The sequence below is a fragment of the Carya illinoinensis genome, chromosome 12, assembly GCF_018687715.1.
Source record: "Carya illinoinensis cultivar Pawnee chromosome 12, C.illinoinensisPawnee_v1, whole genome shotgun sequence".
Lineage (NCBI taxonomy): Eukaryota > Viridiplantae > Streptophyta > Magnoliopsida > Fagales > Juglandaceae > Carya > Carya illinoinensis.
Window position 1 is genome coordinate 14348999 of NC_056763.1, and position 26743 is coordinate 14375741.

At 36.7% G+C, this 26743-nt stretch overlaps 1 protein-coding gene and 1 non-coding gene across 2 annotated transcripts; one reads left to right on the top strand and one right to left on the bottom strand.

Annotated features, from left to right (window-relative positions):
• Nucleotides 1-19074: 19074 nt before the first annotated feature.
• LOC122290602 lies at nt 19075-19181 on the bottom strand. The gene has a single exon (XR_006236464.1). It is a non-coding gene; the product is annotated as a small nucleolar RNA R71 (small nucleolar RNA).
• A 6127-nt stretch (nt 19182-25308) lies between these two features.
• Nucleotides 25309-26451, top strand: LOC122290042 ((+)-cis,trans-nepetalactol synthase NEPS1-like). The gene has a single exon (XM_043097559.1). The coding sequence runs from the start codon at nt 25433-25435 to the stop codon at nt 26237-26239; it is 807 nt and encodes a 268-aa protein (XP_042953493.1). The 5' UTR covers nt 25309-25432; the 3' UTR covers nt 26240-26451.
• The last annotated feature ends 292 nt before the right edge of the window (nt 26452-26743 follow it).

The window sequence follows — 26743 nt, forward strand, 5'->3', positions numbered from 1 at the left end:
CCAACACCGTGCGTGTTCAACGTTCACCACACCAATAGCTGTCTACCTCATTCCTATCACAACATCCATCACATTTTCTCTCTCATGTTTCTTTTCTCTCAAGCTATCGATTAATCTATTTCTCTCTCTAGCCAATGCCGAGCCCATGAAAGGAAATCAGTTGTGTCTCGAAAACATCGAATTAATGCTCTAAGGTAATTAATTTGATCATAAATTAGGATTCACATACATGAGCTAGTTATATATATATTATTTTTAAAGCCAATTCTTTAGAAGCTAATATTTATGTATCGCGCATGTCATGATATCTGCAAGTAGGGCTATGCAAACCCTCTGCCAACTCCAACTCCATTCGACCTCAGCTCCAATTCTGACTCTGATGAAGTTGGAGTATTCGGAATTCAGAGTTGGAATTGGAGTCCCTCCGAGAATGAATGTCGGAGTTGGAGTCGAAGTTCGGAGGCATGTAGAGCTCCGAACTCTAACTTTTTTTCAAAAAAAAAAAAATTAGATGTAAAATGACATTGTTTTGCATATGATTTCTTTGTTAAAAAAAGAAAAAAAAAAACTAAACAATGTTGTTCCATTTCATGTAGAATGACGCTTCACACGGGGGTCCAAAATGTAGGACCCCCTTCTTCCCCTCACTCTCTTTCCCTTCTTCTTTGTTCTCTCTCTATTGCCCTCTTCTTGTATGCCACCTAGTGCCATTTGTCATTGTCACGAGCCCAAGCCTATCGTAGAATACTTCCCTTAAGCGGAGTTGAGCTTTTGTGATGCTGTAAGTGTATTTTACCTAGCCTTAATTAATTTTCGCAATTGTTGACCAATTTTATGTTTTCGAATTTTAGGGTTGGGAATTTTGGGGATTTTTTTTGCCATGATTTCATTGTAAAGTTTGGAAGCATTAATATATTTGATGCTTTACATTAAACCACAAAATTTGCAATTCTAGTGGTATATATATTCATATAGCTTGAAAACTTGTTTTGAAAATTCCATGGAAGCATAGAAATGGCTCAACTTATTTTGATTCGCAATTGGTTTCCAAATTTCTTTACTATCTATTTTTTTACTATTTAATCTTCACTGGTTGCATATTGCCTTAGCCTGCTAATATTCCCTCTTAATTCTAAATCATCTCTCTCCGGTTATAGCTTTACCAAATTACCATTCATTATCACTGTACGTAGACTGATGAACTAGTGCCACATTGCCAACAAACAGATTCACTTTGGGACCTTCTAATTTCTGTAACATGCTTAATTAACTCCGTTGTAATATATATCAAATGGAAAGGTATATATGGCATATCTTTCTGATATGGTATATATTACCTTTTTTCTATTAAGTTTAGTTCATCAAATTCAAACACTAGGCTTTATTTATTTATTTTTTCTTTCTGAACTATAAGAACCAGCCACAGTAATATTTTCAAGAAAAACTTGTGGCTTTTTCTTCTCTTCAATGGTTCTATTGGGTGCAAGACAAAACACTTCTCTAAAGTTGTAAACAAATAGACGTGCCTAACATTGTAAAATGTAAATGCACATCCGACATATGTATGTCCATGCATGGGTGATGACTAGAATTTTAGTTGCTATGTAGATTGCCCTAACTATGTTAGACGTTAAATATTTTATCAACTATTTTTTCAAGCCTCCATGACTAGCAATGTAAAATATTATGCTGAGCTCGAGAGGTGAGAAAACTCATTTCACAAAAGAATCATCATGTGAAAATCATTGTTTATTTTATCTCAGAGCCGTGCTACTTCCACGAGACAGGTCCAGCTGACAACAGCAAAAATGTTTTTTTTTTATTTTTCTTCATTTATTTTTTTTATATTGTTTAACATTTTTTTAAAAAATAAATTCACAACATTACTAAAAAATACTTTTTTCATCACTAAGTCAAAAAAAGAAAAAGAAAAAAAAAAATTGTCGGAACCAACTCTCGGTGACAATAGTATTTCTCTTTATCTTAACGTAAATGAAACAATAAATCTATTGAATACGAACGCATATATACATTTTTCCTTCAGTAGAAGATCAGAAGCATTATTTATAACTAGTTGTTTGAGGACCGGTGGTTTTAAGGTTAGAGCTAGCTAGGCAAAAGAAGTAGCGATTAAGAAAGTGGCATGACAGATATAGTATACTTATAGCAAGGATAAGGTTAAAGGTCACTTGGTCAAAGACGGAACAATATTGAAAGGATAGTAATCCATGTGTGAAAGGGTTTTCATTCAATCAAAATACAGGAAAGAGAAAAGCGACAATAAACATTAAAAAAATGTGAAATACATGAAATATCTGAGAAAAAAGCATGAAAATTAAGAATGTCTCCATTTTCATGGGAGAGAGAGAAAGAGGAAGATCAGGTATTTACGCAAAGTAGGATACATTGAACTTGACTGAATGTAAATCTATTAAAAGATAAAAAAATGAAGAGATTTTTCTTCTTTACAATCTTTTTGTCCCATATGTATGATCTGGTTGGGCTGTCATATACTGAACAGAAATAATAATTGGCGTTATTCTTAAGGTTGAGTCAGAGAAATTATAGTTCAATAGTACATGTTTTTCTACTGGAACCTTGGCTGGCTTTATACAGTAATCTCATTACATCGACATTACATTCATCATTTCAAACATAATTTTCAGTATTTCTACTAGAACCTTGGCTAGCTTTATAATTGTGTTGGTTATATATATGCCGTACATGTTATTTTGGCTGGCTTTCTTGATGATATGTGGTATTGCCACACTTTGTTTCCAATCCTTTACATATATATATATATATATATATATGTATCACTACAACAAAAATAAGTTTTAGTGACAGATGAAACTGTCACAAGAAATGGAAAAAACGTCACGAAATATATTTGGTGACGGTTTCTGACCGTCACCACCACTGTCACGTAATGTGCGTCACGGATTACATTTGGTGACAGTTTACTGTACAAGCGTCACTAAAAATATTTTTAGTGACGGTTGGGCAAGTGCAGTTTGAAATAACGTCCGAACGTATCATTTTCTGTGACGGTTAGAATCTATCACAGAAAATTACGTTCGAACGTAAAATATTACGTTCGAACGTAAAAAAGACGAGCATCCAAACGAGAAAAGGTAACGTTTGTTGATTATAGTTCGGACGTATAATGTAAACATTCGAACGTTTGTACGTGCGAACATAACGTTCGAATCTCGAATCCAATGAAAACGAAATAATGTCCGAACGTTTGTATCATAACGTTCGGACGTTAATTCGAATGTTAAGAGAGTAGAGTTCGAACGTAAAGTGTACGTTCGGATGTTTGGAACGTTATACTTTTTTGACATTCGAACGTATTTTTAACTTGGGTTTAAACGTTCGAACGTTTTGTTACTATTTCGGGTTACGTTCGAACGTATTTTTGAACGTGTAATATTGTTGAACCGTATTTTATTTACATTCGAACGTACATATCAGAAATGCTAAACTCATCCACTTAATAAACAAACCAATTGTTTCATATTACAGTACATATTTCACAACCAACATTGCTTGAAACTGTTTTCAAATTAGATGTTAAAAATGTAATACACAAATAAAATTCATTTCTTTTTCTTTCCTCGCCCAGCACGATTCTGTTGCAATGACATAACACGCTTCATTTGCAGCATCATCTCCCGCTACACTTGCTCTTGGACCTTGTCTCAAATTCTTTCCTCCTGGTCTCTTTGTTGGTCCTGCAAACACGTCTCTAAATGAGACTGTCGCTCTAAGAGGGACTCCAACTCTTGCTGTCTCAAATTTCTTGAAATGGTCGTGACATCGTTCCTTGTGACGTCGGAATAGTGTAGCCATTAACTCATTCATAGTTCTCAAATCCTCGCTACGACCAAAGTCGAGGTCAAATTCATCCTAATTATAAATTAATTACGTTAAAAATATGATAAACTAATGTAGGTGAAAAAAATGATATAATAAGTAAACTCACCAGCACACGACTTCGAATGTGTTCCTTAATCTCATTCGGCACATCTCTCCAGGAGCGCACATAAAATGGAGCGTAAGCTCGAACTACTGTGCCAATATAGGAGGAAAGCGCTGCTGCACTATCATTCACTCCTCCAGTGGAATTATCAGGAATTGTGATTTTCAGTTTACCATGCCTTCGATTTTTCTCAAGTGAGATGCCGCGTGTATAGCCACGACCGCGACGAGCAGATGCATCAACTAATAGATGATAGTATAATTTTGAAGGTTATATATATTATTTATTGAAACAAACCTCTTGATTATATATAGTATTAATGTAAACATTCCTTACCGATAGAGGTCGACTGTGCATCGTTTTCTGTAATGTTAACTTCATCTTCGGGAATGGACTCCTCAGGTGGGGAGTCCTCAATGGGTTCAGGACTTGGACTCGATGGAGGAGACACATTTCTCCTTTGTCTTTTTGGCGGCATACTTGGAAATGATTATATATAACAAAAAAATATTATTAGAATAAATTTATATTTATAATAAAATTCTATAATGGCTGTATATGAATAAACTTTTTAGTACTTTTAGTCTTCATCTTCAGATGTATTTTCCATGTTTGTTTCAGAATCTCTCTGTATAACATCTTCGTCATCATCATCAAGCTCTTCTTCGTCATCCTTATCCACTTCCCCCTCGGATTCTTGTTCGTCTTCTTCTTCTGACTCTTCTTCTGTACTTTTCTCACTTTCTTCAATTGAATGATAATTTAATGAAGACGGGTCGAGATGGATGAGTGAGACGTCATCTTTACATAAGGGGAGCAACTCGAGTGCACCGAGGTCAACAAATAAGTTAATACCCCCTCCTCCATCTTCCTGGTAGGCCTCTACATTTGGAGTGTCATCTTCATCTCCACTATTATCGTAATCTGCACTCGTTCCTACTTCATATATATTTCGAGGGACAAATTTTTGTACAACTCGCCAAGTTTTCTCTCCACTATCTTCATCAGCACTTTTCATTGGATCAATCAAGTAATAGATTTGAGTAGCTTGACAAGCCAGTACGAATGGATCATCTTCGTACCATTTAGATGCAGTATTGACACTCGTAAAATGATTATCCCTATATATCGAATCCCGACCACCGCCTAGATCCCACCAATCACATTTAAAGACATATGTTATAGACCCACCCAGATATTTCAATCCATCTGGTACTCATGTTTCCAAACGGATTAAATCCATCTGTTGCCAACCCAAGTCGCATATTACGCGGTTCTTCAGCAAACCATGGGTGTTCCTTATCAAATTCCTTCCACACTTGGGAGTCAGCAGGATGTGATAAAATATCATTGTTCCTAACTCTAGCTGATGAGTGCCATATCATGTCTACAGCTGTTGCACATGACAAATATAATCGTTGTAATCTAGGTTTCAATGGAAAGTTGCGTACTACCTTTTGTGGCACATTTTGTTTGTCAGTTGTCCATCTTGATTCGTGGCATATGGGACATTGGTTCAACTGCTCATTCTCTTGCCAAAATAATATGCAGTCATTCTTACATGCATGTATTATGTTATAATCAAATCCAAGTCCTCGTTTCAATTTATTTGCTTCATAGAAGTTACGTGGTAAAGTATTATCTGATGGCAGTGCCTCCTTAAACAGCTCGAGTAATATATTCACAGCCTGAATTGATAATCAACACATTGATTTTATGTGAAGCAGCCTTACGATAAATGACAAATTATTGTGTCTTCTGCATCCTGGATATAGCTCACGTTGTGAATCATTCCACAATCGTGCAAAAGTGTTATGACCCCCATCATTTGAACTTGATGTGTCCGTTCCACCTTCATTCATAAACATTCCCGCACTGATGTCACCTAACATTTCCTTCATATCCTCATCATATTCATCTCCAACAACATCTAGTTGTACATCTTCATAGATCTCTTCTTCTTCATGTAGAACCTCGAATGAAGTTGGATATGGTTCGCTGTGTAAGACCCAATCAGTATAAACCTTGTTAATACCTTTCACAAACAGATGCTCTCTCACCAAGCCTATCTTATGAGAGCGCAAATTCATGCATTCTTTACATGGGCATCTAATACGCCCATCACTATCACATGTACCCAATGCAAACTCTAAGAACTTTTTAACACCTTCAGCATATACGTTGTAATTCTGACCCAATCGATCGCTAACTCACATCCAACTCTTATCTGTGACGCCCCCAAATCCCCATGCACGGACACGGGAAAATCGAGACGTCCGGATGATGACATCACGGGTCACCACCCTAACGACGTGCCGAGTGTGTGTAAAAGCAACGAATGTGCACGAGAAACACGCAGCGGATAAGCAAAGTCAAATAACTAAGTACCAGAATTTTTTTCTTGTTTAATACAAAACTGTTTAAAACATATAGAATAGAATATTACAAACATAAATATAATTTTAAATCAAATACAAAACATAAACTTCAGCACCTCGGCGAAGCCGCATCCTCGGGCTCAGCCTTCTCCTCCTCTTCCTCGATCTCTGCACAAAAATCTACGGTACCAAAAATGGTGCCGCAGGTAAATAAAATCCAAATACCACCAGATAAAAACATATAAAACTCACACAATATGCATGAAATGATGCCAATGCACAAAACCCATAAAATCATATTTTTTCCACACATGCCAAAAATACCATTTGGCCCAAATACATAACCTTACCAAAGATCACGCCAAAAGTCACATTTGGTCCATATCAAACTCAAACCATTAACCCATTAATCTGTATGCACCATGACCTCCCCTAGGGGTCATCCGTACACCCTAGCTCCAGTGCCACACCGCAGGTAACGACCACGCATGTGACACCTAAATGAGCGATGCCCAGTTCTGCGCCCCGCGCATTCGTAGCCAAGCATCCTCTAGCCCTCGCCAGCAAAAGGCCACGGAGTCGGTGCGTAGAGCGATGCTCGGTTCCGCGCCCGGCGCATTTGTAGCCAAGCCTCCTCTAGCCCCTGCTCCCGTTGTCGCCCCGCGACAACCCAGGGGACGTCACTCAGTATATTATGCTCCCAAGTGACCAGAGGAGCTCCACCGAGATAATAACCCATCCCGACTTGGGCTCGTGAGACACATGCACCCGAAAATCCACTTACGCCAATAAAACATGATTTTCTCAATTTAAATAAAGCGCACGCGCATGCACCATGTAAATGCGATTTCAATGCACAAAACAATCAACCAACCATAAATCAATAAAATAAGCAACTCCGTCCTCCATCCATCCGACCCCCAATCTCCTCGGACTCAGTTTGGAATCAGCCAACCAAAAACAAATAATTATTGAATGAGCAAAATATATTTAAATCTAAAAGTAGGGTTTGGAAAATACTTACAGTGCTATATGGTATTTTTAGAAAGCTCGCGGCGTTGCAAACGACGGAAGGAAAGCAACGTAACAATGAAATTTCACTGTGGTCGTGGGTTGTAAAATACCCACTTTTGAACGGGGACAAACCAAGGCTCAGGATTGATAGGGAATAGCCTAAGGATGTTTATGAAGCTAGTGGAAGTGGAGTTTGGCCGTGGGTGGCGGTGGAAACGGCGGAGGAAGGGCCGGAATGCCCAAAACGGAAACTAGCTCATGGGAGCTGTTCCGGTGACTGTTAGAGGCCGGAAATGGGTGGGTTAGGATGGCAAGGAGTCGGTGATGAGGTGGTGAAGAGGTGGTGGCCAGAGGTGGAGCGACGGCGGTAGATCGGAGCAAAAACTGTGTAGCTTGATGGGTTTTTTCTGGATAAACGGCAGCTCTGTTGGTGGTGGAATTTTGTGGGGTGATTCACCAGAGGGAGGGGAAGATTTTGGTGGGGGTGGTGTGCCGCACGGTGGCCGGCGGCGGCGGGTCTGGGCAAATGAAGCTTTCAGCGTGAAGGAGAGGAAGGAGAGAGAGAGAGAGAGAGAGAGAGAGAGAGAGAGAGAGAGAGAGAGAGAGAGAGAGACGGACGGGTGAAAATAAATATATAAATAAAATTAAAAACAACCCTGCAGTGAAAATACACGTAAAAGCGGGTCGTCACATCCTCCCCCCCTTAAAAACAAATTTCGTCCTCGAAATTTGCAAGATCAACCACCAACTTAAAACAAGCCACAAAAACTCACATAAACCATCTGTGACCAAGATTAAGAAACGTACCGTCTTTACTCAAACAAGTATGGGTATTGTTCCCTCATGTCCGCTACTCGCTCCCAAGAGAAGTCTTGAGCTAACGGATCTCCCCATGCCACCTTAACCAAAGGTATCGTCTTGGACCTCAACTGTTGCTCCTTCCAATCCATGATCTGCGACGGAACAACCTCATAAGTGAAATTTAGTTGCAACTAAATACTCTTTGGGTTGACAAAGCGTGGCTCTTGTTGTCCAAAGCTCTTCTTTAAGGACGATACGTGGAAGACATCATGAATATCCCCAAAATACTCTGGCAAAGCAACTCTATAGGCGACGGACCCTACCTTCTCTAGAATCTGAAAAGGGCCGACATACCTTGGATCCAGTTTCCTCTTCTTACCAAAATGCTTAACTCCTCTCACGGGAGAGACTTTGAGATAAACCCAATCACCTTTTTCAAAAGATAACTCTCTCCTCCTGGTATCAGCGTAGCTTTTCTGGTGACTCTGAGCTGTCGCCATTTTATCGTTGATGATCTGAACTTGGCTTTGCATCTCTTGAATTATTTCGGGTCCAATTATCCTACTCTCCCCGACTTCATCCCAACACAAGGGCGATCTGCACTTCCTCCCATAAAGAGCTTCATAGGAAGCCATCTGAATGGTCACATGGAAGCTGTTATTATATGCAAACTCTATGAGCGGCAAATGGTTTTCCCAACTCCTTTGAAATTCCATGACACATGCTCGCAACATGTCTTCAAGGGTCTAAATGGTGCGCTCTGATTGGCCGTCTGACTGTGGGTGGTAAGCAGTACTGAACTTCAACTTAGTACCCAAAGCTACCTGCAAACTCTTCCAGAACTGCGACGTGAGCCTTGGGTCTCGATCCGACACTATACTCTTTGGTATGCCGTGCAGCCGCACTATCTCTTTCACGTACAAGCGTGTCAACTTACCCAAGGAATCGGTGTTATTAACAGGTAAGAAATGAGCAGTCTACCCAAACAGATCTAACTTTTTTTGATTTCGTTCCAAAATCTAACTTTTTGGGATGATTTTCATTTCGTCCCAAAATCTCTTTTTTGTTGTAGTAGATTTTCATGGGCGATGAATAGAATTTTAGTTGGGCGATGAATAGAATTTTAGTTGGTATGTAGATTGTCCTAACTACGTTAGACGTTTAATATTTTATCAATTATTTTTTTCAAGCCTCCATGACTAGCAATGTATAAATTATGCTGAGCTGAGAGGTGGGAAAACTCATTTCACAAAAGAATCATGTGAAAATCATTGTTTATTTTATCTTAGAGACGTGCTACATCCACGAGACAGGTCCAGCTGACAACAGCAAAAATGTTTTTCTATTCTTCTTCATTCATTTTTTTTTACATTGTTAAATATTTTTTTTAAAATTTTTTTTACAATATTACTAAAAAAACACTTCCTTAATCATTAAGTCAAAAAAAGAAAAAGGAAAAAAAATTGTTGGGACCCAACCGGGACCCAACTCTCAGTGACAATAGTATTTCTCTTTTATCTTAACCTAAATGAAACAATAAATCTATTGAATACAAATGCATACATTTTTCCTTCAGTAGAAGATCAGAAGCATATTTATAGCTAGTTGTTTGAGGATCGGTGGTTTTAAGGTTAGAGCTAGCTAGGCAAAGGTAGTAGTGATTAAGAAAATGCTGACAAATATAGTATAATTATAGCAAGGATATAGTTAAAGGTCACTTGGTCAAAGACAGAACAATATTGGAAGGATAGTAATCCATGTGTGAAAGGGTTTTCATTCAATCAAAATAAAGGAAAGAGAAAAGTGACAATAAACATTAAAAAAATGTGAAATACATGAAAAATCTGAGAAAGAAGCATGAAAATTAAGAATGTCTCCATTTCCATGGGAGAGGGAGAAAGAGGAAGATCAGATATTTACGCAAAGTAGGATACACTGAATGTAAGTCTATAAAAAGAAAAAAAAAATGAAGAGTTATAGTTCCATATGTATGATCTGGTTGGGCTGTCATATACTGAACATAAATAGTACTTGGCGTTATTCTTAAGGTTGAGTCAGAGAAATTATAGTTCAACAGTACATGTTTTTCTACTGGAACCTTGGCTGGCTTTATACAGTAATCTCATTTCATCATCACATCATTACATTCATCATTTCAAACATAATTTTCAGTATTTCTACTGGAACCTTGGCTAGCTTTATAATTGTGTTGGTTATATATATGCCGCACATGTTATTTTGGCTGGCTTTCTTGGTGGTCTATCGTATTGCCACACTTTGTTTCTAGTCCCTTCCATATATATATATATATATGTATGTATGCAGTACATGTTTTTCTTTCTAATTTATCTTTTTAGCACAATTGATTATGATATGGATGCTACACCAAGTGAAGACGATCATCTGCAAAGGGATGCGGTAAATGCCAGAGTTCCTAAACCAATAGGGACTTCCACCCCTAGAGCCACATCTATAGCAGCTACTTCATATGCAAGTAGTTGACCCTCTGTAGATATAGAAGATGAGGATATGTTTAATGAGGAGAGGAAGAAATGCCCATTGAGCACGGTATACCACCAGGGCATCCTAAAAAAGGGTTGATCGTGTAAACCTGCAAGCAAGATCCTACCACTGTGTACAACTTTGTGGTTGTCATTCAAAAAAGTATGGCACCAGTGTATTAAAAGCACATCTTAATGGTTGCCAGCAGTATTAGATCACCACTGATGGTATGCATATTAAGAAGCTGTCAATCCCCTTGACAAAAAAGGCTTGTCATTTTTTACTGATGGTATGCATATTAATACAGTAAGAAGATGTAGCATGAATTGCTTGTCGAAATGATCATTTGTGATGAGATGCCTTTTACCACAATTGACAAAAAAGGCTTTCATAAATTTGTTCACACTCTCGAGTCACGATTTTTGATGCCTTCATAGTATAAAGTGATACGAGATTGTTCGCAGAGGCATGCGAAAGAGAAGGTAGAAATGAAAGAGATGTTTATTACCATTGGTTAGAGATTGTCATTTTTTACTGATACATGAATATTCATATAGAATGTCAACTACATGTGTATCACAGCCCACTTTGTAGACAATGAGTGGACACTGCACAAGCATATATTATTGGTTTTAAACAAATTGTTGATCACAAGGGTTCATCAATTAGGACTACGATGGACGATTGTATAAAGGATTGAAAAATTAGAAAAGTCATTTGTATAACAGTTGACAATGCCAGTGCCAATGACACTACAATTGAGTGGTTCAAGCAGAATCTAACAGAAAAGAGGATATCATTCATGAGCACGAGTTTATTCATGTTCGATGTTGTGCAAATATCATCAACCTCATAGTTGCTTAGGAGTTTGAGGAGGTTGGTGATTCCATTACCAAAGTCCACAACTTGGTGAGATATGTGAGGGCTTTCAGTCAAAGGCTTGGCAAGTTTAAGGCGATAGTCGAATAACTTCATATCTCATGTTCTAATATGTTGCGCTTGGACATTCTAACTCGATGGAACTTGGATGTGGCACAAAAGTACTGAAGAGCGGTCAAGCGGATGGAGGCTTTTTAAGGCCCATAAAGTTGTAAGTACCTAGCTCCACGCCACAAAACTTCACGATTGCTAGATCTCTTGCTCGATCTACCTGCAAGATGTTCTTCGGCCTCCATTAATTCTTCCAACACAATCATAGCATATTTGGTATGTGATTATATTATTCTCTAGCTGTAACTTCTTCTACATGTAATTCTTTTCAGAAACAATTTATTTGATCTCAGTAATTTGATCTAAATTCTTTTTCTATTCCTTTTGTGAAGACTATTAGAGTTCTATTTAGAGTGACCCTCTTGCCTATCAAGTTTTGATAAGATTTTATCTGTTAAGTAGTTTAAATTTAAATTTAAACTAGGGGATTAAGCGTTTCATTTTGAATAACTAGTAATAGATAAGCCCTATCCTATTCCTTGATGCGAGCAATAGTTCAAGTCTAACTCTGTTAGAAGGTTCCTAACCTAGCCTATAAATAGAGGGCATGTGTACACCATCAGTACGGCAATCAAAAGGCATAGGCCAGAATATTCTCTTCCTACTCAAATAGTTTTTTTTTTTTTTTTCTCTTCAAGTGGGTTTTCTTTAGGCTCTTGCTCATTCTTGAATCACCATGGCAGCAGGTATGCAATTTATTATTTTCGCTGCTGTCTATTTTGTATTTTATTATTCTTACATGTGGTATCAGAGTTAGGTTCATTCCTATTGATTTAGATTTTGGACATATATGTATTTTCTCATTTCAGCATGAAAATCTAATATTATTGTGTTTTCTTTGTAAAATCAAATTTGGTTTGATATGAGAAATTTTATGGCATTTTGCTGTGGAACTGTGGATATGTACAATCTAAGGCAGTTCTGTCTAGGAGATTGGGACTTAAGTGGGACCATTGTGACCTTCCAATTTTTTTTGGAAACGTTGAAGTTCTGTCTAGGAAAGAAGAATCTTTTCTGGAAATTTACTAAGTAGTACTATTCATTTCTATGGCAAAATTCATCAAGGCATTGATCAGCACTGTTTATTAAAAAAAATAAAAAATCTGAACCTCAACTATGGATTTACTTTTGGTTTGTTTTGGTCTTCTATAAATTTTAGCCTTATTGGGCCTTTAACGACTCATTAGGCCTTTCGGCTTTTTAAACTTTCTTGGCCTTATTAGGCCTTTGGCTTTTAAGAAAGATTTGTCCTTATTAAAAGGTACCCTATAAAGGCCAGCTTTTGGAATTGGCTATATGTTCAATAAGTATTGATCCATACAAAACAATTTTGACCAGCCCAATTTAAAAGAATAAAATATTATTTTTTAATTAAATATTTTATTATTTTTTTTCAACAAAGGGTTTTATTCCTGGCTTGTTTTTGGGTTGTTTTTTCTTTGTATTAACTTTTGGTGGATCAATAGATATTGTTTTTCCTATGGTAAGATGCTAGAGGTTATGATTATTTGAAATATTTTGGGTGTAGCCAAAGCGTCCTTTTCTATTGAAAAATAATCATATAAGGCCGATTATCGAAGTATTTTGGGAGTAGCCAAAGCATCCTAATTTATAACGATAATCATATAAAGTTTTAACTTCATAAAGATATATTAGCATTTATGTTGTGATTTAATCATTATTTTAGTAGCCTGGACTCAAATGTAGGTTATTATTGGTGGTAGATTGATGGTTTAATTATAGTAAGATAGATGGTTTTGTATTGGTGGTAGATTTTCCTATGCCCAAAGGTATGGAGAATTTATTCATTAACATTGAATTATTCTAGTCTTATTATTTAGATATTTAGTAAATTTTTATGTGATGCAACGACTATTTATAGTTGGTTAAAATTTACTATTGGTTAAATTGACATTGGTTGATTTAAATAAAGTTAAAATTCATAGCATTAAAGTATTTCTTAATTATTAGCTTTAACATTTCCCACTTCACCTTTTGATGATATTATTCGTATTCTGATACTAAATGGTGATAATTTCTATGACTGGAAAGAAAATATTCTTCTAAAATTGGGGTGCTTAGAGCTTGATATGGTGCTCCGTGTGGACAAACCACTCGCCCTCACAGAATCAAGTATGCCAGCACAGATTTTAAAAAATGAATAGTGGGAGCAATCTAATTGTTTTTGTTTGTTGTTTATGAAATCTCACATCAACAAGAGCATTCAGGGTTCTATCCCTGAAACTGATAAGGTTAAAGCATTCCTGAAGGTTGTTGCGAAACAATTTGTTTGCTCTAATACGGCTTTAGCTAGCACTCTAATTAAGAAACTATCAAGTAAGACTTTTGATAGTACTAAAGGTGTGCGTGAGCACATTATGCAAATGAGGGACATGGCAGCTCAACTTAAGTCCCTAAAGTTGGAGATCTTTGAGCCATTCTTGATACATTTCATTCTGAATTCTCTCCCTTCTGAATATAGTCCTTTCAAAATCTCTTACAATATACATAAGGATGAGTGGTCAGTTAATGAATTATTGACCATGTGTGTTCAAGAAGAGAAGAGATTAAAAAATGAGAGGCCTAAAAGTGTTCATATAGCCAATCATACTAATGGAAAGACCAAGAAAGGCAAGGATGCCCAACTGCATAAGCACAAGGTGTCATTTAAGAAAAATGACTAAGGTCTTGTTTCTCTTGCAGACAGAAAGGGCGTATGAAGAAAGATTGCCAAAAGTTTAAGAGATGGCTCGAAAAGAAATATAATCTCCTATTTCTAGTGTGTCATGAATCATTTTTTGTAGAAGCTCCCCGAAACACATGGTGGATTGATTCTGGTTCTACAATGCATATTGTTAATACCATACAGAGATTTCTCAAAACAAGGAAGCCGCAACCAAGTGAACAATATGTCTATTCAGGAAACAAGATGCGTTCACAAGTGGTGGCTCTTGGGATCTTTACATAATTTTTAAAAACTATTCTTGTTTTAGACCTTGAAAATGTATTTTTTATTCCTAATTTTTCTAGAAATTTAGTTTTAGTTTCAAAGTTGACTGAGGTTAACTTTGAGTTTAGATTTGTTAATTCTACTTTTAGCATTTTTAAGAATAATGTTTACCTTGGTGGTGGAATAAAAGTTAATGGTTTATTTAAATTTGAGTTAGATCCCAATTTTGAGAATAATTATTTATCCTTGGATATTGATGTTGGTATTAAATGGAGCATCATAAATGAGGACTCATCCATGTTGTGGCATAGGAGATTGGGACATATCTCCATAGAGAGAATTAAAAGGTTGGTGAATGATGGAGTCTTATAAACTCTTGATTTTAGTGACTTTAGGACTTGTGTGGACTATATAAAAGGAAAGCAGAGCAACAAGACAACTAAAAGTTGCAACAAGACCACTTTGAATATTTTAGAAATCATACACACTGATATCTGTGGACCTTTTCTTACTCCTTGCCTAAATGGTCAGAGATATTTTATCTCATTCATAGATAACCATACAAGGTATATGTATCTCTACCTTCTAAATGAAAAGGCAGAAGCACTAGATGCTTTCAAAATCTATAACGTTGAAGTAGAGAAACAAAAGGAAAATATAATCAAGATTGTAAGATCTGATAGGGAAGTTGAGTATTATGGTAGGTACACAGAAAGTGGACAAATGATAGGTCAATTTACAAAATTCCTCGAAGAAAATGACATTATTGCACAATACACAATGCCCGGCACATCACAACAAAATGGTGTATCTGAAAGGAGGAATTGCACGCTTATGGACGTGGTAAGAAGCATAATTAGTAATTCTGAACTGCCATTATTCTTACGGAGTGAAGCCCTGAAAACCACTGTGTATATCTTGAACAGAGTTCCATTGAAGGCTGCCTCTAAGACACCTTTTAAGTTATGGACTGGATGAAAACCAAGTTTGAGTAATTTACACGTATGGGATTGTCCTATTGAAGTGAGGATTTATAATCCTCACATAAAGAAGTTGGACCCAAGAACAATAAGTGATTTTTTCATTGGCTATCCAGTAAACTCCAAAGGTTTCAAGTTTTATTGTCCTTCAAATAGTCCTAGAATAGTTAAGAGAAGAAAGGCCAAATTCCTTGAGGATGCTAAACCTAGTGGGAGTGTTTATCCTCGTAAGTTACAATTTGAGAAAGCACAAGAGCAGACTAAAACTCCTTCATATGAAGGACGTATGATTATGCTAAGAGAAGATCAAATTGATTACTCTGAACAACAATCATTTCAAGAACAGTATACTCATGAAGAACAGGTTCAAGCAGAACCTCCTCCTAGTTTACTAACTACAGAGGAAGTAGTATTAAGGAGATTCTTAAGAGTAGGAAGACCAGCAATTTCTAATGACTATATGATTACCTTCAAGAATCCGACTTTGATGTTGGACCTAAGGAAGATCCAAGCTCGTTTTCAGAGGCCATGAGTGGAGATAATTCCACATCTTGGTATGATGCCATGAAAGATGAGATGGAATCCATGGCTAAAAATCAGTCTGGGATCTCGTTGACTTACCTAATAAAGCAGCAGCCATTGACTGAAATAGGTTTATAAAACCAAAATGGATACTTTTGGTAATGTTGAATAACGTTAAGCCAGACTTGTAGCTTAAGGATTTACTCTAAAAGAAGGCATTGACTACCATGAAACTTTCTCTCCAGTTTCTAAGAAGGATTCATTCAAAATAGTTTTGGCATTAGTAGCTCATTTTGATCTAGAGTTACATTAGATGGATGTTAACACAACATTCTTAAATGGGGATCGTGAAGAGGAGGTATATATGTTATAACCTAAGGGTTTTAAAGAAAACAGCCAGAGAGTTTGCAAATTAAAGAAATCCATATATAGACTTAAACAGGCCTCCCGCCAGTGGTATTTAAAGTTTCACAAGGTTATTAACTCATTTGGATTTATTAAGAACCTTGTTGATCAATGCATATACCTTAAGGTCAGTGGGAGTAAATTCATTTTCTTAGTCCTATATATAGATAATATTTTGCTTGCAAACAGTGATTTAGGCTTGCTTTACGACACAAAGTAGTTTCTTTCTCAAAACTTTGAAATGAAGTATTTAGGTGAAGCCTCTTATGTCATTGGCATAGAGAGACATAGAGACAAAGAACAAAGAATTCTGAGACTGTCTCGAAGGGCCTGCATTAAAAGAGTTTTGGAGAGATTCAACATGAAGAGCTGTAAGGCTTCGGTGGCACCTATTGTCAAAAGGGATGAATTTAGTAAAATTGAATACCCTCATTTTGAACAACTAGTAATGGATATACCTATCCTATTCCTTAATGGGAGAAATAGTTTAAGTCTGACTTTGCTAGAGGGTCCCTAGCCTAGTGATGAGTGTGCGAAAGTGCACTCTATATACCCTATTATTGGACTAAAATGCTAAAATGTGATTAGAAATCATAGGAATTAATGTGTATTCTTAAATTGAATTTCTATTTACGTTGGGATACTCCTAAGCAGTTTTTTTTATGTCTAATTTCAGAGTTTATAAAAGAGCAAGTCAAGCCCAGTCAAATTCAAAGGAGGACATTCATGGGGTTTGAGAGCAATTTGGAAGAAAAGAAAAAGAAAAAAATCACAAAATGAAACCACAAGAAGTCCAAGTCCGAAATTCGCTAGAGACAGTCTGGACATACTTTAATCTTTTCACTGTATCTTTTTACTCATATATCGGATTGATGTGATTATTGATGCATTGGAAAGCTATCTTAAAGGGCTATAACTTTGTCTCTAATAAGGATTTCCAAATTCGAAATCCTGAAGGCTGTACGTGGCTGCCAAGATAAGTCCTAAAATTTAGGCGATTTTTTTATGCAGAAATCAAGAGGACATTAGGGTTTCTTTCTTACCCTATATAAGCATATCATTAGCACGAAATGGAGGGAAGGAAGAGGCACAAGAGGCAGATCTGAAGAGAGGAGAAAATCACTTCTATGGCCACCGTTCGCTTCAGTTTTCTCTGGAGATTTTTGTTGTCCATTATATTTATGGATAACTAAATTCTCAAGTAGGGCTAGAGATGAACTTGCACATTAGATGGTATTTCTAATTTATTGTTAATTCATGTATTTGATTTTCAATTGTTAAAACTCTTTTGTTTTATCATTCTCAATTCATCGTTGATGTTTTCTTCTCCGAATAATCATAGAATTTATTGTGTTTATGGATTCAGTCATGCTTTTTCTATTGAATGGATTAGTTCTTTGATTATGTTTGGATCAATTATTTATCTATATTGATTTAGTTTTTTTGCTGCAATATCGTTTCCTGAGTATATTGTCGTCATTGGATTTTATCAATAGGGGTAGTAATTCAAGTTTTTTAAAAGTGGTGAGTGTTTTTTCAAAGGGTTACATTTGATTTAAGTCTGGTTTATAAATCTATACCTTCCGATTGGGAATTGCGGGAATTGAGTTCCTAATTGAGTTATCCAATGAATTAAGAATAATTAAAATATCAGATTTGTGCAAGGGATTCCCGACGCTCTACTGTTTGTCAAATTTGAGTACTTTTTCTGTTAATCACTTTGCTTCACTTGAATTTATATTTAAAATTAATCTTTGTTCTCTATTACTTATTTAATATTTTTTCTTTAGTTTCTTTGTTCCTCTTGTTATTCTTTTAATTTGTCTCCCTGTGGAATCGACACCCCAAAGCTGTGCTACAACTACCGTGTTATTCTTTGGGTGTAATCAAATTTTGGCGCCGTTGCCGGGGAGACGGTAGAAGAATTGTGAAATAGTTTTTCTTTTCAACAGTTTGTAAAGGTGGTAACTTCGTTCCCTCTTTTAGCTTGCTGCATCTTTTTTTTATTTTCTTTTTCTTTTTATAGTTTCTTTTAGTGTTGGGTTTTTCTCTACCTTGCATGCATAGGTATAGAGATGCCTTGGGTCGGTTTGCTTGTAGACCTGTGTTAAAGTCAGAGTTTAATTTTTCTGATCATTTGTTTGATAATTCTTCTAATTCTGAGAAAATGAGTGAACACGAAGATCAACCCACTAGGACCCTTCAGGATTACCTCCACCCTACACGCACAGCCACACCATCATGCATCATGTTTCTAGCTAATATTCGCCAATTGGATTTTAAAACAGGGATGATACAGTTACTCCCTACTTTTCATGGCTTGGAAAATGAAAATCCATATGTGCACATTAGGGAGTTTGAGGAAGTAGTTGCGACTTTTCATAGTCAAAATGCAACTGATGACATTGTGAGACTTAAGTTCTTTCCTTTCTCTTTGAAGGATAGAGCTAAGAGTTGGCTATATTCATTGAGATCACGATCTATTGGGTCATGGAATGAGATGACTTAGGTCTTCTTTAATGAATACTTTCCCCAACATAAGACCAATGTTTTAAAAGGCAAATCTCCACCTTTGTACAAAAGGACAGTGAGACTTTGTATCAGTCTTGGGAGAGATTTAAGGAGCTATTGAGTATGTGTCCTCACCATGGGTATGAGAATTGGCGCTTAGTGAGCTATTTTTATGAGGGACTTACACCTAGAGAGCGTCAATTTGTGGAGATGATGTGTAATGGTGAGTTCTTGAAGAAAGATCCTGATGAGGCCATAGAATACCTCAATGAGCTTGCTGAAAAAGCTCACACTTGGACTGGACCTAGTGCTACTGAGCGCACAAATAGATCACGACCTACAGGAAACCTAAATGGTGGTGGAATTTACCATCTCAGGGAAGAAGATAACCTAAAGGCTAAGGTTGAGATACTCACTAGGGAGCTAGAGGTGTTGAAGAATAAAGACCTAAAGCCAACACACGTGGCTAATCATGCAGAGTCTTTTGGACGATGTTTTGTGTGTGGTGGGATAGATCACCTTACCCAAGAGTGTCCCACATTTGCTGAGATGAGAGAGATGTATGAGGAACAATGTAATGCCTTAGGTATGTACATGAAGCCTGTTGCACCTTTCTCTGATACCTACAATCTTGGGTGGCTTAATCACCCCAATTTTAGCTGGAAGTCTGAAAACCAGCCACCTGCACAACCCCCTAGATCATATCCTGCACCATATCATGCACCTTCATCTTCTAGGAGTCCTTTAGAAGACACTTTGCATGCTTTTATTAAGGCACAGAGTAAAACTAATCAAAAGTTTGAATCCTTGATTATGCAGGTTGTTGAAGAAAACAAAGAGATAAAGAGTCATATATCCAAGATAATGAGCTCCTTGAGTGTGAATGAGCGTGGCAAGTTTCCTTCTCAAGCTCAATCTGCACCCCAAGGTCAACATATGGCACAAAAAAATTTAAAAGAAATCAATGCCATTATGACAAGAAGTGGTAAGTCCTTACACATTCCAACAACTAATAAGCAAGAGGATGTTGAAGAGGAACAAAGCAATGATAGCACCGAGTTCCCCAAGGATGCCGAGGTAATTAAGAGTCCAGTTAAGGTACCATTTCCACAAGCTTTAAAATCTGGTATGAGAACTTTGGATCCTAGTAATGAAATCTTGGAGAACCTCAAGCAGGTAAAGATTAACCTTCCTCTTTTGCATGTTATTAAACAAGTTCCCACTTATGCAAAAGTTCTTAAAGATTTATGTACAGTTAAGAGGAAGCACCATGTTAAGAAGACAGCATTTCTGACAGAGCAAGTTAATGCTCTAATTGAGCAGGGAATTCCTCCTAAGTACAAGGATCCTGGTTGTCCAACCATTGCATGTAATATTGGAAATCATGAGTTTGGGCAAGCCTTGCTAGATCTAGGAGCTAGTGTTAATTTGATGCCTTATTCCATTTATTTGCAGCTTGGTTTGGGTGAAATTAAGCCTACTTCTGTCGTACTTCAGTTGGCTGATCGTTCAGTTAAGAAACCGAGAGGGATAGTTGAGGATGTTTTGATCCAAATTGATAAGTTTTATTATCCTGTTGATTTCTTAATTTTGGACACTCAATCAGTTGTTGAGTCTAACTCTAAAGTTCCTCTCATATTAGGTAGACCTTTCCTTGCTACGGTTAATGCACTTATAAATTGCAGGAATGGGTTGATGAAGTTATCTTTTGTAAACATGACCATGGAGGTCAACATTTTCCATATTGAGAAGCAGCCAACAAATGACGAGTGCCACCAAACGTATATGATTGATGCACTCATAGACAAGGGAGTTCACACAACTCATGATTTTGATCCCCTTGAATATTCCCTTGTGAATTCTGAGTTTAATACATCTGTTAGTGATTCATCTGATGTTATTGATATTTGTGCTATTTTTTATGAAACTTAGGATTATGGCACACAGGTTTGGCAACAGAAATTTGAGGAGTTGCCTAAGAAATGTGGAAAACAGATTCTTGTAAGTATGAAAGCACCAAGAGTTAAATTGAAATCTTTGCCTAAGTCTAAAGTCTATAAGGTTAAAATGAAAACGTTTCATGATAAAAATATTCTTAGGAAGAGGTTTAAACCTAATGACCGAATATACTTATATGATTTTGGATCTCACAAGCACAAAGGAAAACTTCGGTTTAGGTGGACTGACCCATTTTTAGTGAAAAATGTTTTTGTAAATGGGGTGGTAGAAATAGAGGATCCTAAGAATGGTCGGATCTTTAAAGTAAATGGTCAACGCCTTAAAATATTAATTGATAGGCAAGTTCCGGAAGTGGAAGACATTCCACTTATGGATCCAGTCTTTCAACCTTGATCACACTACCAAGGTATGTGTTTCTTTATTTATTTTGTTTTGCTTTGTTTTGTTTTTGTTTCTTCCTATTTTGTTTCTTTTCCTTTTTGTTTGCTGTTGTTTTCTTTGTTTTTGATTGCAGGATAGTTTCATTTTATCATTTCAGATTACCATCTTTGGTGTTTAGGGAGCTACCCACGTCACTCATCAGGTGTATTCTACCATTTTCAGTTACTCCCCATTCAATTTTGATTCTTAAACATTGAGGACAATGTTTCATTTAAGTTGGGGGGTGGTGGTGCAAATTCAGTATTTAAAATGCTTGTTGGAACACTGTGGCATATTTTCATGTGTCAATTTTTTTTAATTTGCATCACACGTGCATTATTTTCACATGTGTACTCATTCTCATTCATAGTCATCTTCGTGAATTCACCAAACCCACCAAATCATTTTTTACTGAAACATTCACAGAATTCTTAATGCACTTATCCAAGTTTTGTGGTAAGATGGTGGTTTGACACATGTAGCTAGAGAACTCTTTTGCTTAAGTATTCATGTGAGTTTGGAGAGGATTGAGAGCATACAAATGCAGTAAATTGTGATAAGCGTTCATTGATCTGTTGAATTGGGCACTTCTTTTGAGAATATCATTACATGGTTTGCGGTACAATGGTGGATATACTTGGGATATGACGAAGGTCAACTTAGGATTAACGTTTGAGCCTTTCAAGCTATCATTTCCATCATAGACCCCTAGTAGCCAACTTTGAGCCAATAAAACACTTGTAGCTTTTTCTTTTCATATGCCTATATCATCCATGCCTCTCCACATTGGAGTATAACCTATACACAGATTTTTTTACCCTTTTTACTTCCAAGTGTATACCAGGTGTGGAATTTGTATTTTCTTTCTTTAATTTTATCATTTTCAATTAAAAAAAAAGAGAAGAATAAGACGACGAAAAAAAAGAGAAGAGTACAAGTTGCAAAGTGTTCAATTGAGTGAGCTCCAAAAAAAAAAAAAAAAAGAAGTTGGTATAGATGGAAAGAATACAAAAGTGGCATGTGTTTGTCCATCAAATTGTTGAAAAAAAAAAAGGAAGAAGAAGGAAAAGCATTATTATTTGATGATCTGAAAAGTTGAAGAGTATATTAAATGAGAAGTGTGGTCTATTGAGATATTTAATAAAATTTCATTTGTATGTACTTGGAAGTTTTTGAATCCCTTTCATCCTTTTTTTTCATATAACCCCAAAACCAAGCCACATTACAACCTTTTGTGTTGACCATTCTGATCCTAAATAAGCTGTTGGAAAGATTGATGGAAGTCTCATTTGTTAGTGTTCCTATCATAAGATCAATGTTTGCTTGTTGCTTGTACATAATTGCCTAATTTTCCATGAGAGTGTATATACACCCATTGTCAACTCCATAGAGAGAGCCCTTACATGAAACACTATTATACCCGTGAGTTATGGAGTTGAACCTTTTGCTTAAGATGTTCTTGATGTTGCATGTGTCAAAGTTAGTGGTACGATGGTTATGGCTTGGAGAACACACACACACTCTGTGGATTGCTATAGGTGGATTGATCTTGATGGGTTATTGGATTCCTTAGATTGTTTTGATATGTGAATCTGGAAAGTGTGACTTAATGGCCTTTATGTGTCATTTTCTTTGGTCTCTTTCGTTGTTTTGACATGAAAATTGCTAGGGACTAGCAAGGAGTAAGTTGGGGGGTGTGATGAGTGTGCGAAAGTGCACTCTATATACCCTATTATTGGACTAAAATGCTAAAATGTGAATAGAAATCATAGGAATTAATGTGTATTCTTAAATTGAATTTCTATTTACGTTGGGATACTCCTAAGCAGCTTTTTTTATGTCTAATTTCAGAGTTTATAAAAGAGCAAGTCAAGCCCAGTCAAATTCAAAGGAGGAAATTCATGGAGTTTGAGATCAATTTGGAAGAAAAGAAAAAGAAAAAAAATCATAAAATGAAACCACAAGAAGTCCAAGTCTGAAATTCGCTAGGAGACAGTCTGGACATACTTTAGTCTTTTGACTATATCCTTTTACTCATATATTGGATTGATGCGATTCTTGATGCATTGGAAGCTATCTTAAAGGGCTATAACTTTGTCTCTAATAAGGATTTCCAAATTCGAACTCCTGAAGGCTGTACGTGGCTGCCAAGATAAGTCCTAAAATTTAGGCGATTTTTTTATGCGGAAATCAAGAGGACATTAGGGTTTCTTTCTTACCCTATATAAGGATATCATTAGCACGAAATGGAGGGTAGGAAGAGGCACAAGGGGCAGATCTGAAGAGAGGAGAAAATCACTTCCATGGCCACCGTTCGCTTCAGTTTTCTCTGGAGATTTTTGTTGTCCATTATATTTATGGGTAACTAAATTCTCAAGTAAGGTTAGGGATGAACTTGCACATTAGATGGTATTTCTAATTTATTGTTAATTCATGTATTTGATTTTCAATTGCTAAAACTCTTTTGTTTTATCATTCTCAATTCATCGTTGATGTTTTCTTCTCCGAATAATCATAGAATTTATTGTGTTTATGGATTCAGTCATGCTTTTTCTATTGAATGGATTAGTTCTTTGATTATGTTTGGATCAATTATTTATCTATATTGATTTAGTTTTTTTGCTGCAATATCGCTTCTTGAGTATATTGTCGTCATTGGATTTTATCAATAGGGGTAGTAATTCAAGTTTTTTAAAAGTGGTGAATGTTTTTTCAAAGGGTTACATTTGATTTAAGTCTGGTTTATAAATCTATACCTTCCTATTGAGAATTGCGGGAATTGAGTTCCTAATTGAGTTATCCAATGAATTAAGAATAATTAAAATACCAGATTTGTGCAAGGGACTCCCGACGCTCTACTGTTTGTCAAATTTGAGTATTTTTTCTGTTAATTACTTTGCTTCACTTGAATTTACATTTAAAATTAATCTTTGTTCTCTATTACTTATTTAATATTTTTTCTTTAGTTTCTTTGTTCCTCTTGTTATTCTTTTAATTTGTCTCCCTGTGGAATCGACACCCCAAAGCTGTGCTACAACTACCGCGTTATACTTTGGGCGTAATCACGTAGCCTATAAATATAGGACTTGCGTACACCATCAATACGAGAATCAAAAGGAACAGGCCAGGAGATTCTCTTCGTACTGAAATTTTTTTTTGCTTTAAGTTGGTTTTTTTTTGGCTCTTGCTCGTTCTTGAATCACCATATTAGGAACTATGCAATTTATTATTTTCGCTACTGTTTATTCTGAATTTTATTATTCTTAGAAAGACTTCTTTGGTATGAAGCAAACCTAAATACTGTTTTTCATTGCTATTAATATTTGTGTTGTCTAGTCTTATGAACCCACTATGAATTTAGTCTCCCTTTTGTTAAGAGCAAATCAGTGCTATATTTTGAATAACAGTGCCAACCACTCTGGATGTGATCTACTCATAAGTGCACTAGTTTTTGTCGAGTGATGAGTTTGTATGTAGTTAAGGCATTAAAAAATACAGATTCTCCTCTCGATCTGCTCTGGTTGTGCAAATACAGTACTGGTATAGATAAACCCATCTGGGTCATGTTCTCTTTCAATTATGCTGCTGGGAATTAGGTGCAACACGATTTGTACAGTTGTACTGTCGCAAATAACTGTTATATTATAGAGCTGTGCTTCATGTGGTTTGAAAGTTAGCTTTATCAATACGCCAATTATTGTACGTAGAGTTGTACTGTAGAAAATAATTGTCATATTATAGACTTGTGTTTCACATGGTTTGGAAGTAATTACTATTAGCTTTATCAATACGCCAATTATTGTACGTATAGTTGTACTGTAGCAATTAATAATTGTCATGTTTTAGAGTTGTGTTTCACCTGGTTTGTGCTATTATAAAAAGGATTCTGTGGTCAGAGTGCATTATTTGCTAATTAGAAGGTACACCCACTGAAAGTTCGCGAAATATTGGTCATCATCTTTTAGCAGAGACGCCTGCTGCTACATCAATCGTATAATCTTCTCGATATATTACAATGGCGGAATCCACGTTGTATAAGAAGAAATTAGAAGGCAAAGTGGCCATAGTCACAGGCGGTGCTAGTGGCATCGGGGAGGCGACCGCACAAGTTTTTGCCAAGCATGGTGCACGTATGGTGGTGATTGCTGATGTCCAAAAAGAAGTAGGCCAGCAGGTGGCCAAATCCATTGGCTTGAACCATTCGGCATACATCCATTGTGATGTTACTGATGAAGAGCAGGTCAAAGCCATGGTAGAATGGACGGTCAAGAACTATGGGCAGCTTGACATCATGTTTAGTAATGCGGGGATTTTTAGTAGGTCGGATCAGACCGTACTTGACCTGGACTTATCGGCCCTTGACCATCTATTTGCGATCAATGTGCGCGGCACGGCCGCATGTGTAAAGCATTCAGCACGTGCTATGGTTGAAAGGGGTGTGAGGGGGACCATCGTGTGCACCGCAAGTATAGCAGCAAGCCGAGGTGCATTCCAAAAAACCGATTACTTTATGTCAAAGCACGCAGTGCTTGGGCTTGTTCGATCCGCAAGCAGGCAGCTAGGGGAGCATGGCGTTCGGGTGAACTGTGTATCACCCGCTGTAGTTGCAACTCCAATGTCATACAGTGCATTTGGAATGGATGCAGAGAAGTTGCATGAGGCATTTGAGCCGCATTCAAGCTTAAAAGGTGTTGCACTGAAAGCGGAACATGTGGCGGATGCTGTACTCTTTCTTGCGTCTGATGATTCTGGATTTGTCAATGGGCATGACCTATTGGTTGATGGGGGCTGGCTTGACACTAATACTACCGTCTGGAGATGAAAACAAATGCTTTAAAAATACTTGTACGAGAAAAATAATGCTAATTAAAAGGGTGTGTATCTAATATATATCGAACTTGGTTTTCTGCAATAAAAGCTTCTTGTGTTTGTTGAGCAAATAAAGTTACCATGTGATAAGTTGCAAACGAGAATGTCATGTATCGATCGTCCAATAAAATATAATGTCTCATGGTTTGATTTCAGACTTGCAAATAGAATCTCACTACAACATATTTGAGTTTTTGTGTAGGTTTAGAATTTGTGAAGGTCACTAAACTTGTTATAACTTATGTACGTGTTTTACCGCCACTGACGTACAATCACCGGCCTGCAATCCAAAAAGGAGATGGCTAGGGAGTTCGTGGGAATGCCTCCGAAGCCTAAGTCAATAATCACCGTGAATAAAATTTCAATTAACAGCATTTATTTATCGACGAAACCAAACGCCGGTAGTGGGTGGTCGGTATTTACGTGTTCCGGCATCATTACCGGCTTTTGCCCAAAC

Bases quoted from the DNA above. Each gene is read 5' to 3' on its own strand.
- LOC122290042 (XM_043097559.1), top strand. From the start codon at position 25,433: ATGGCGGAATCCACGTTGTATAAGAAGAAATTAGAAGGCAAAGTGGCC.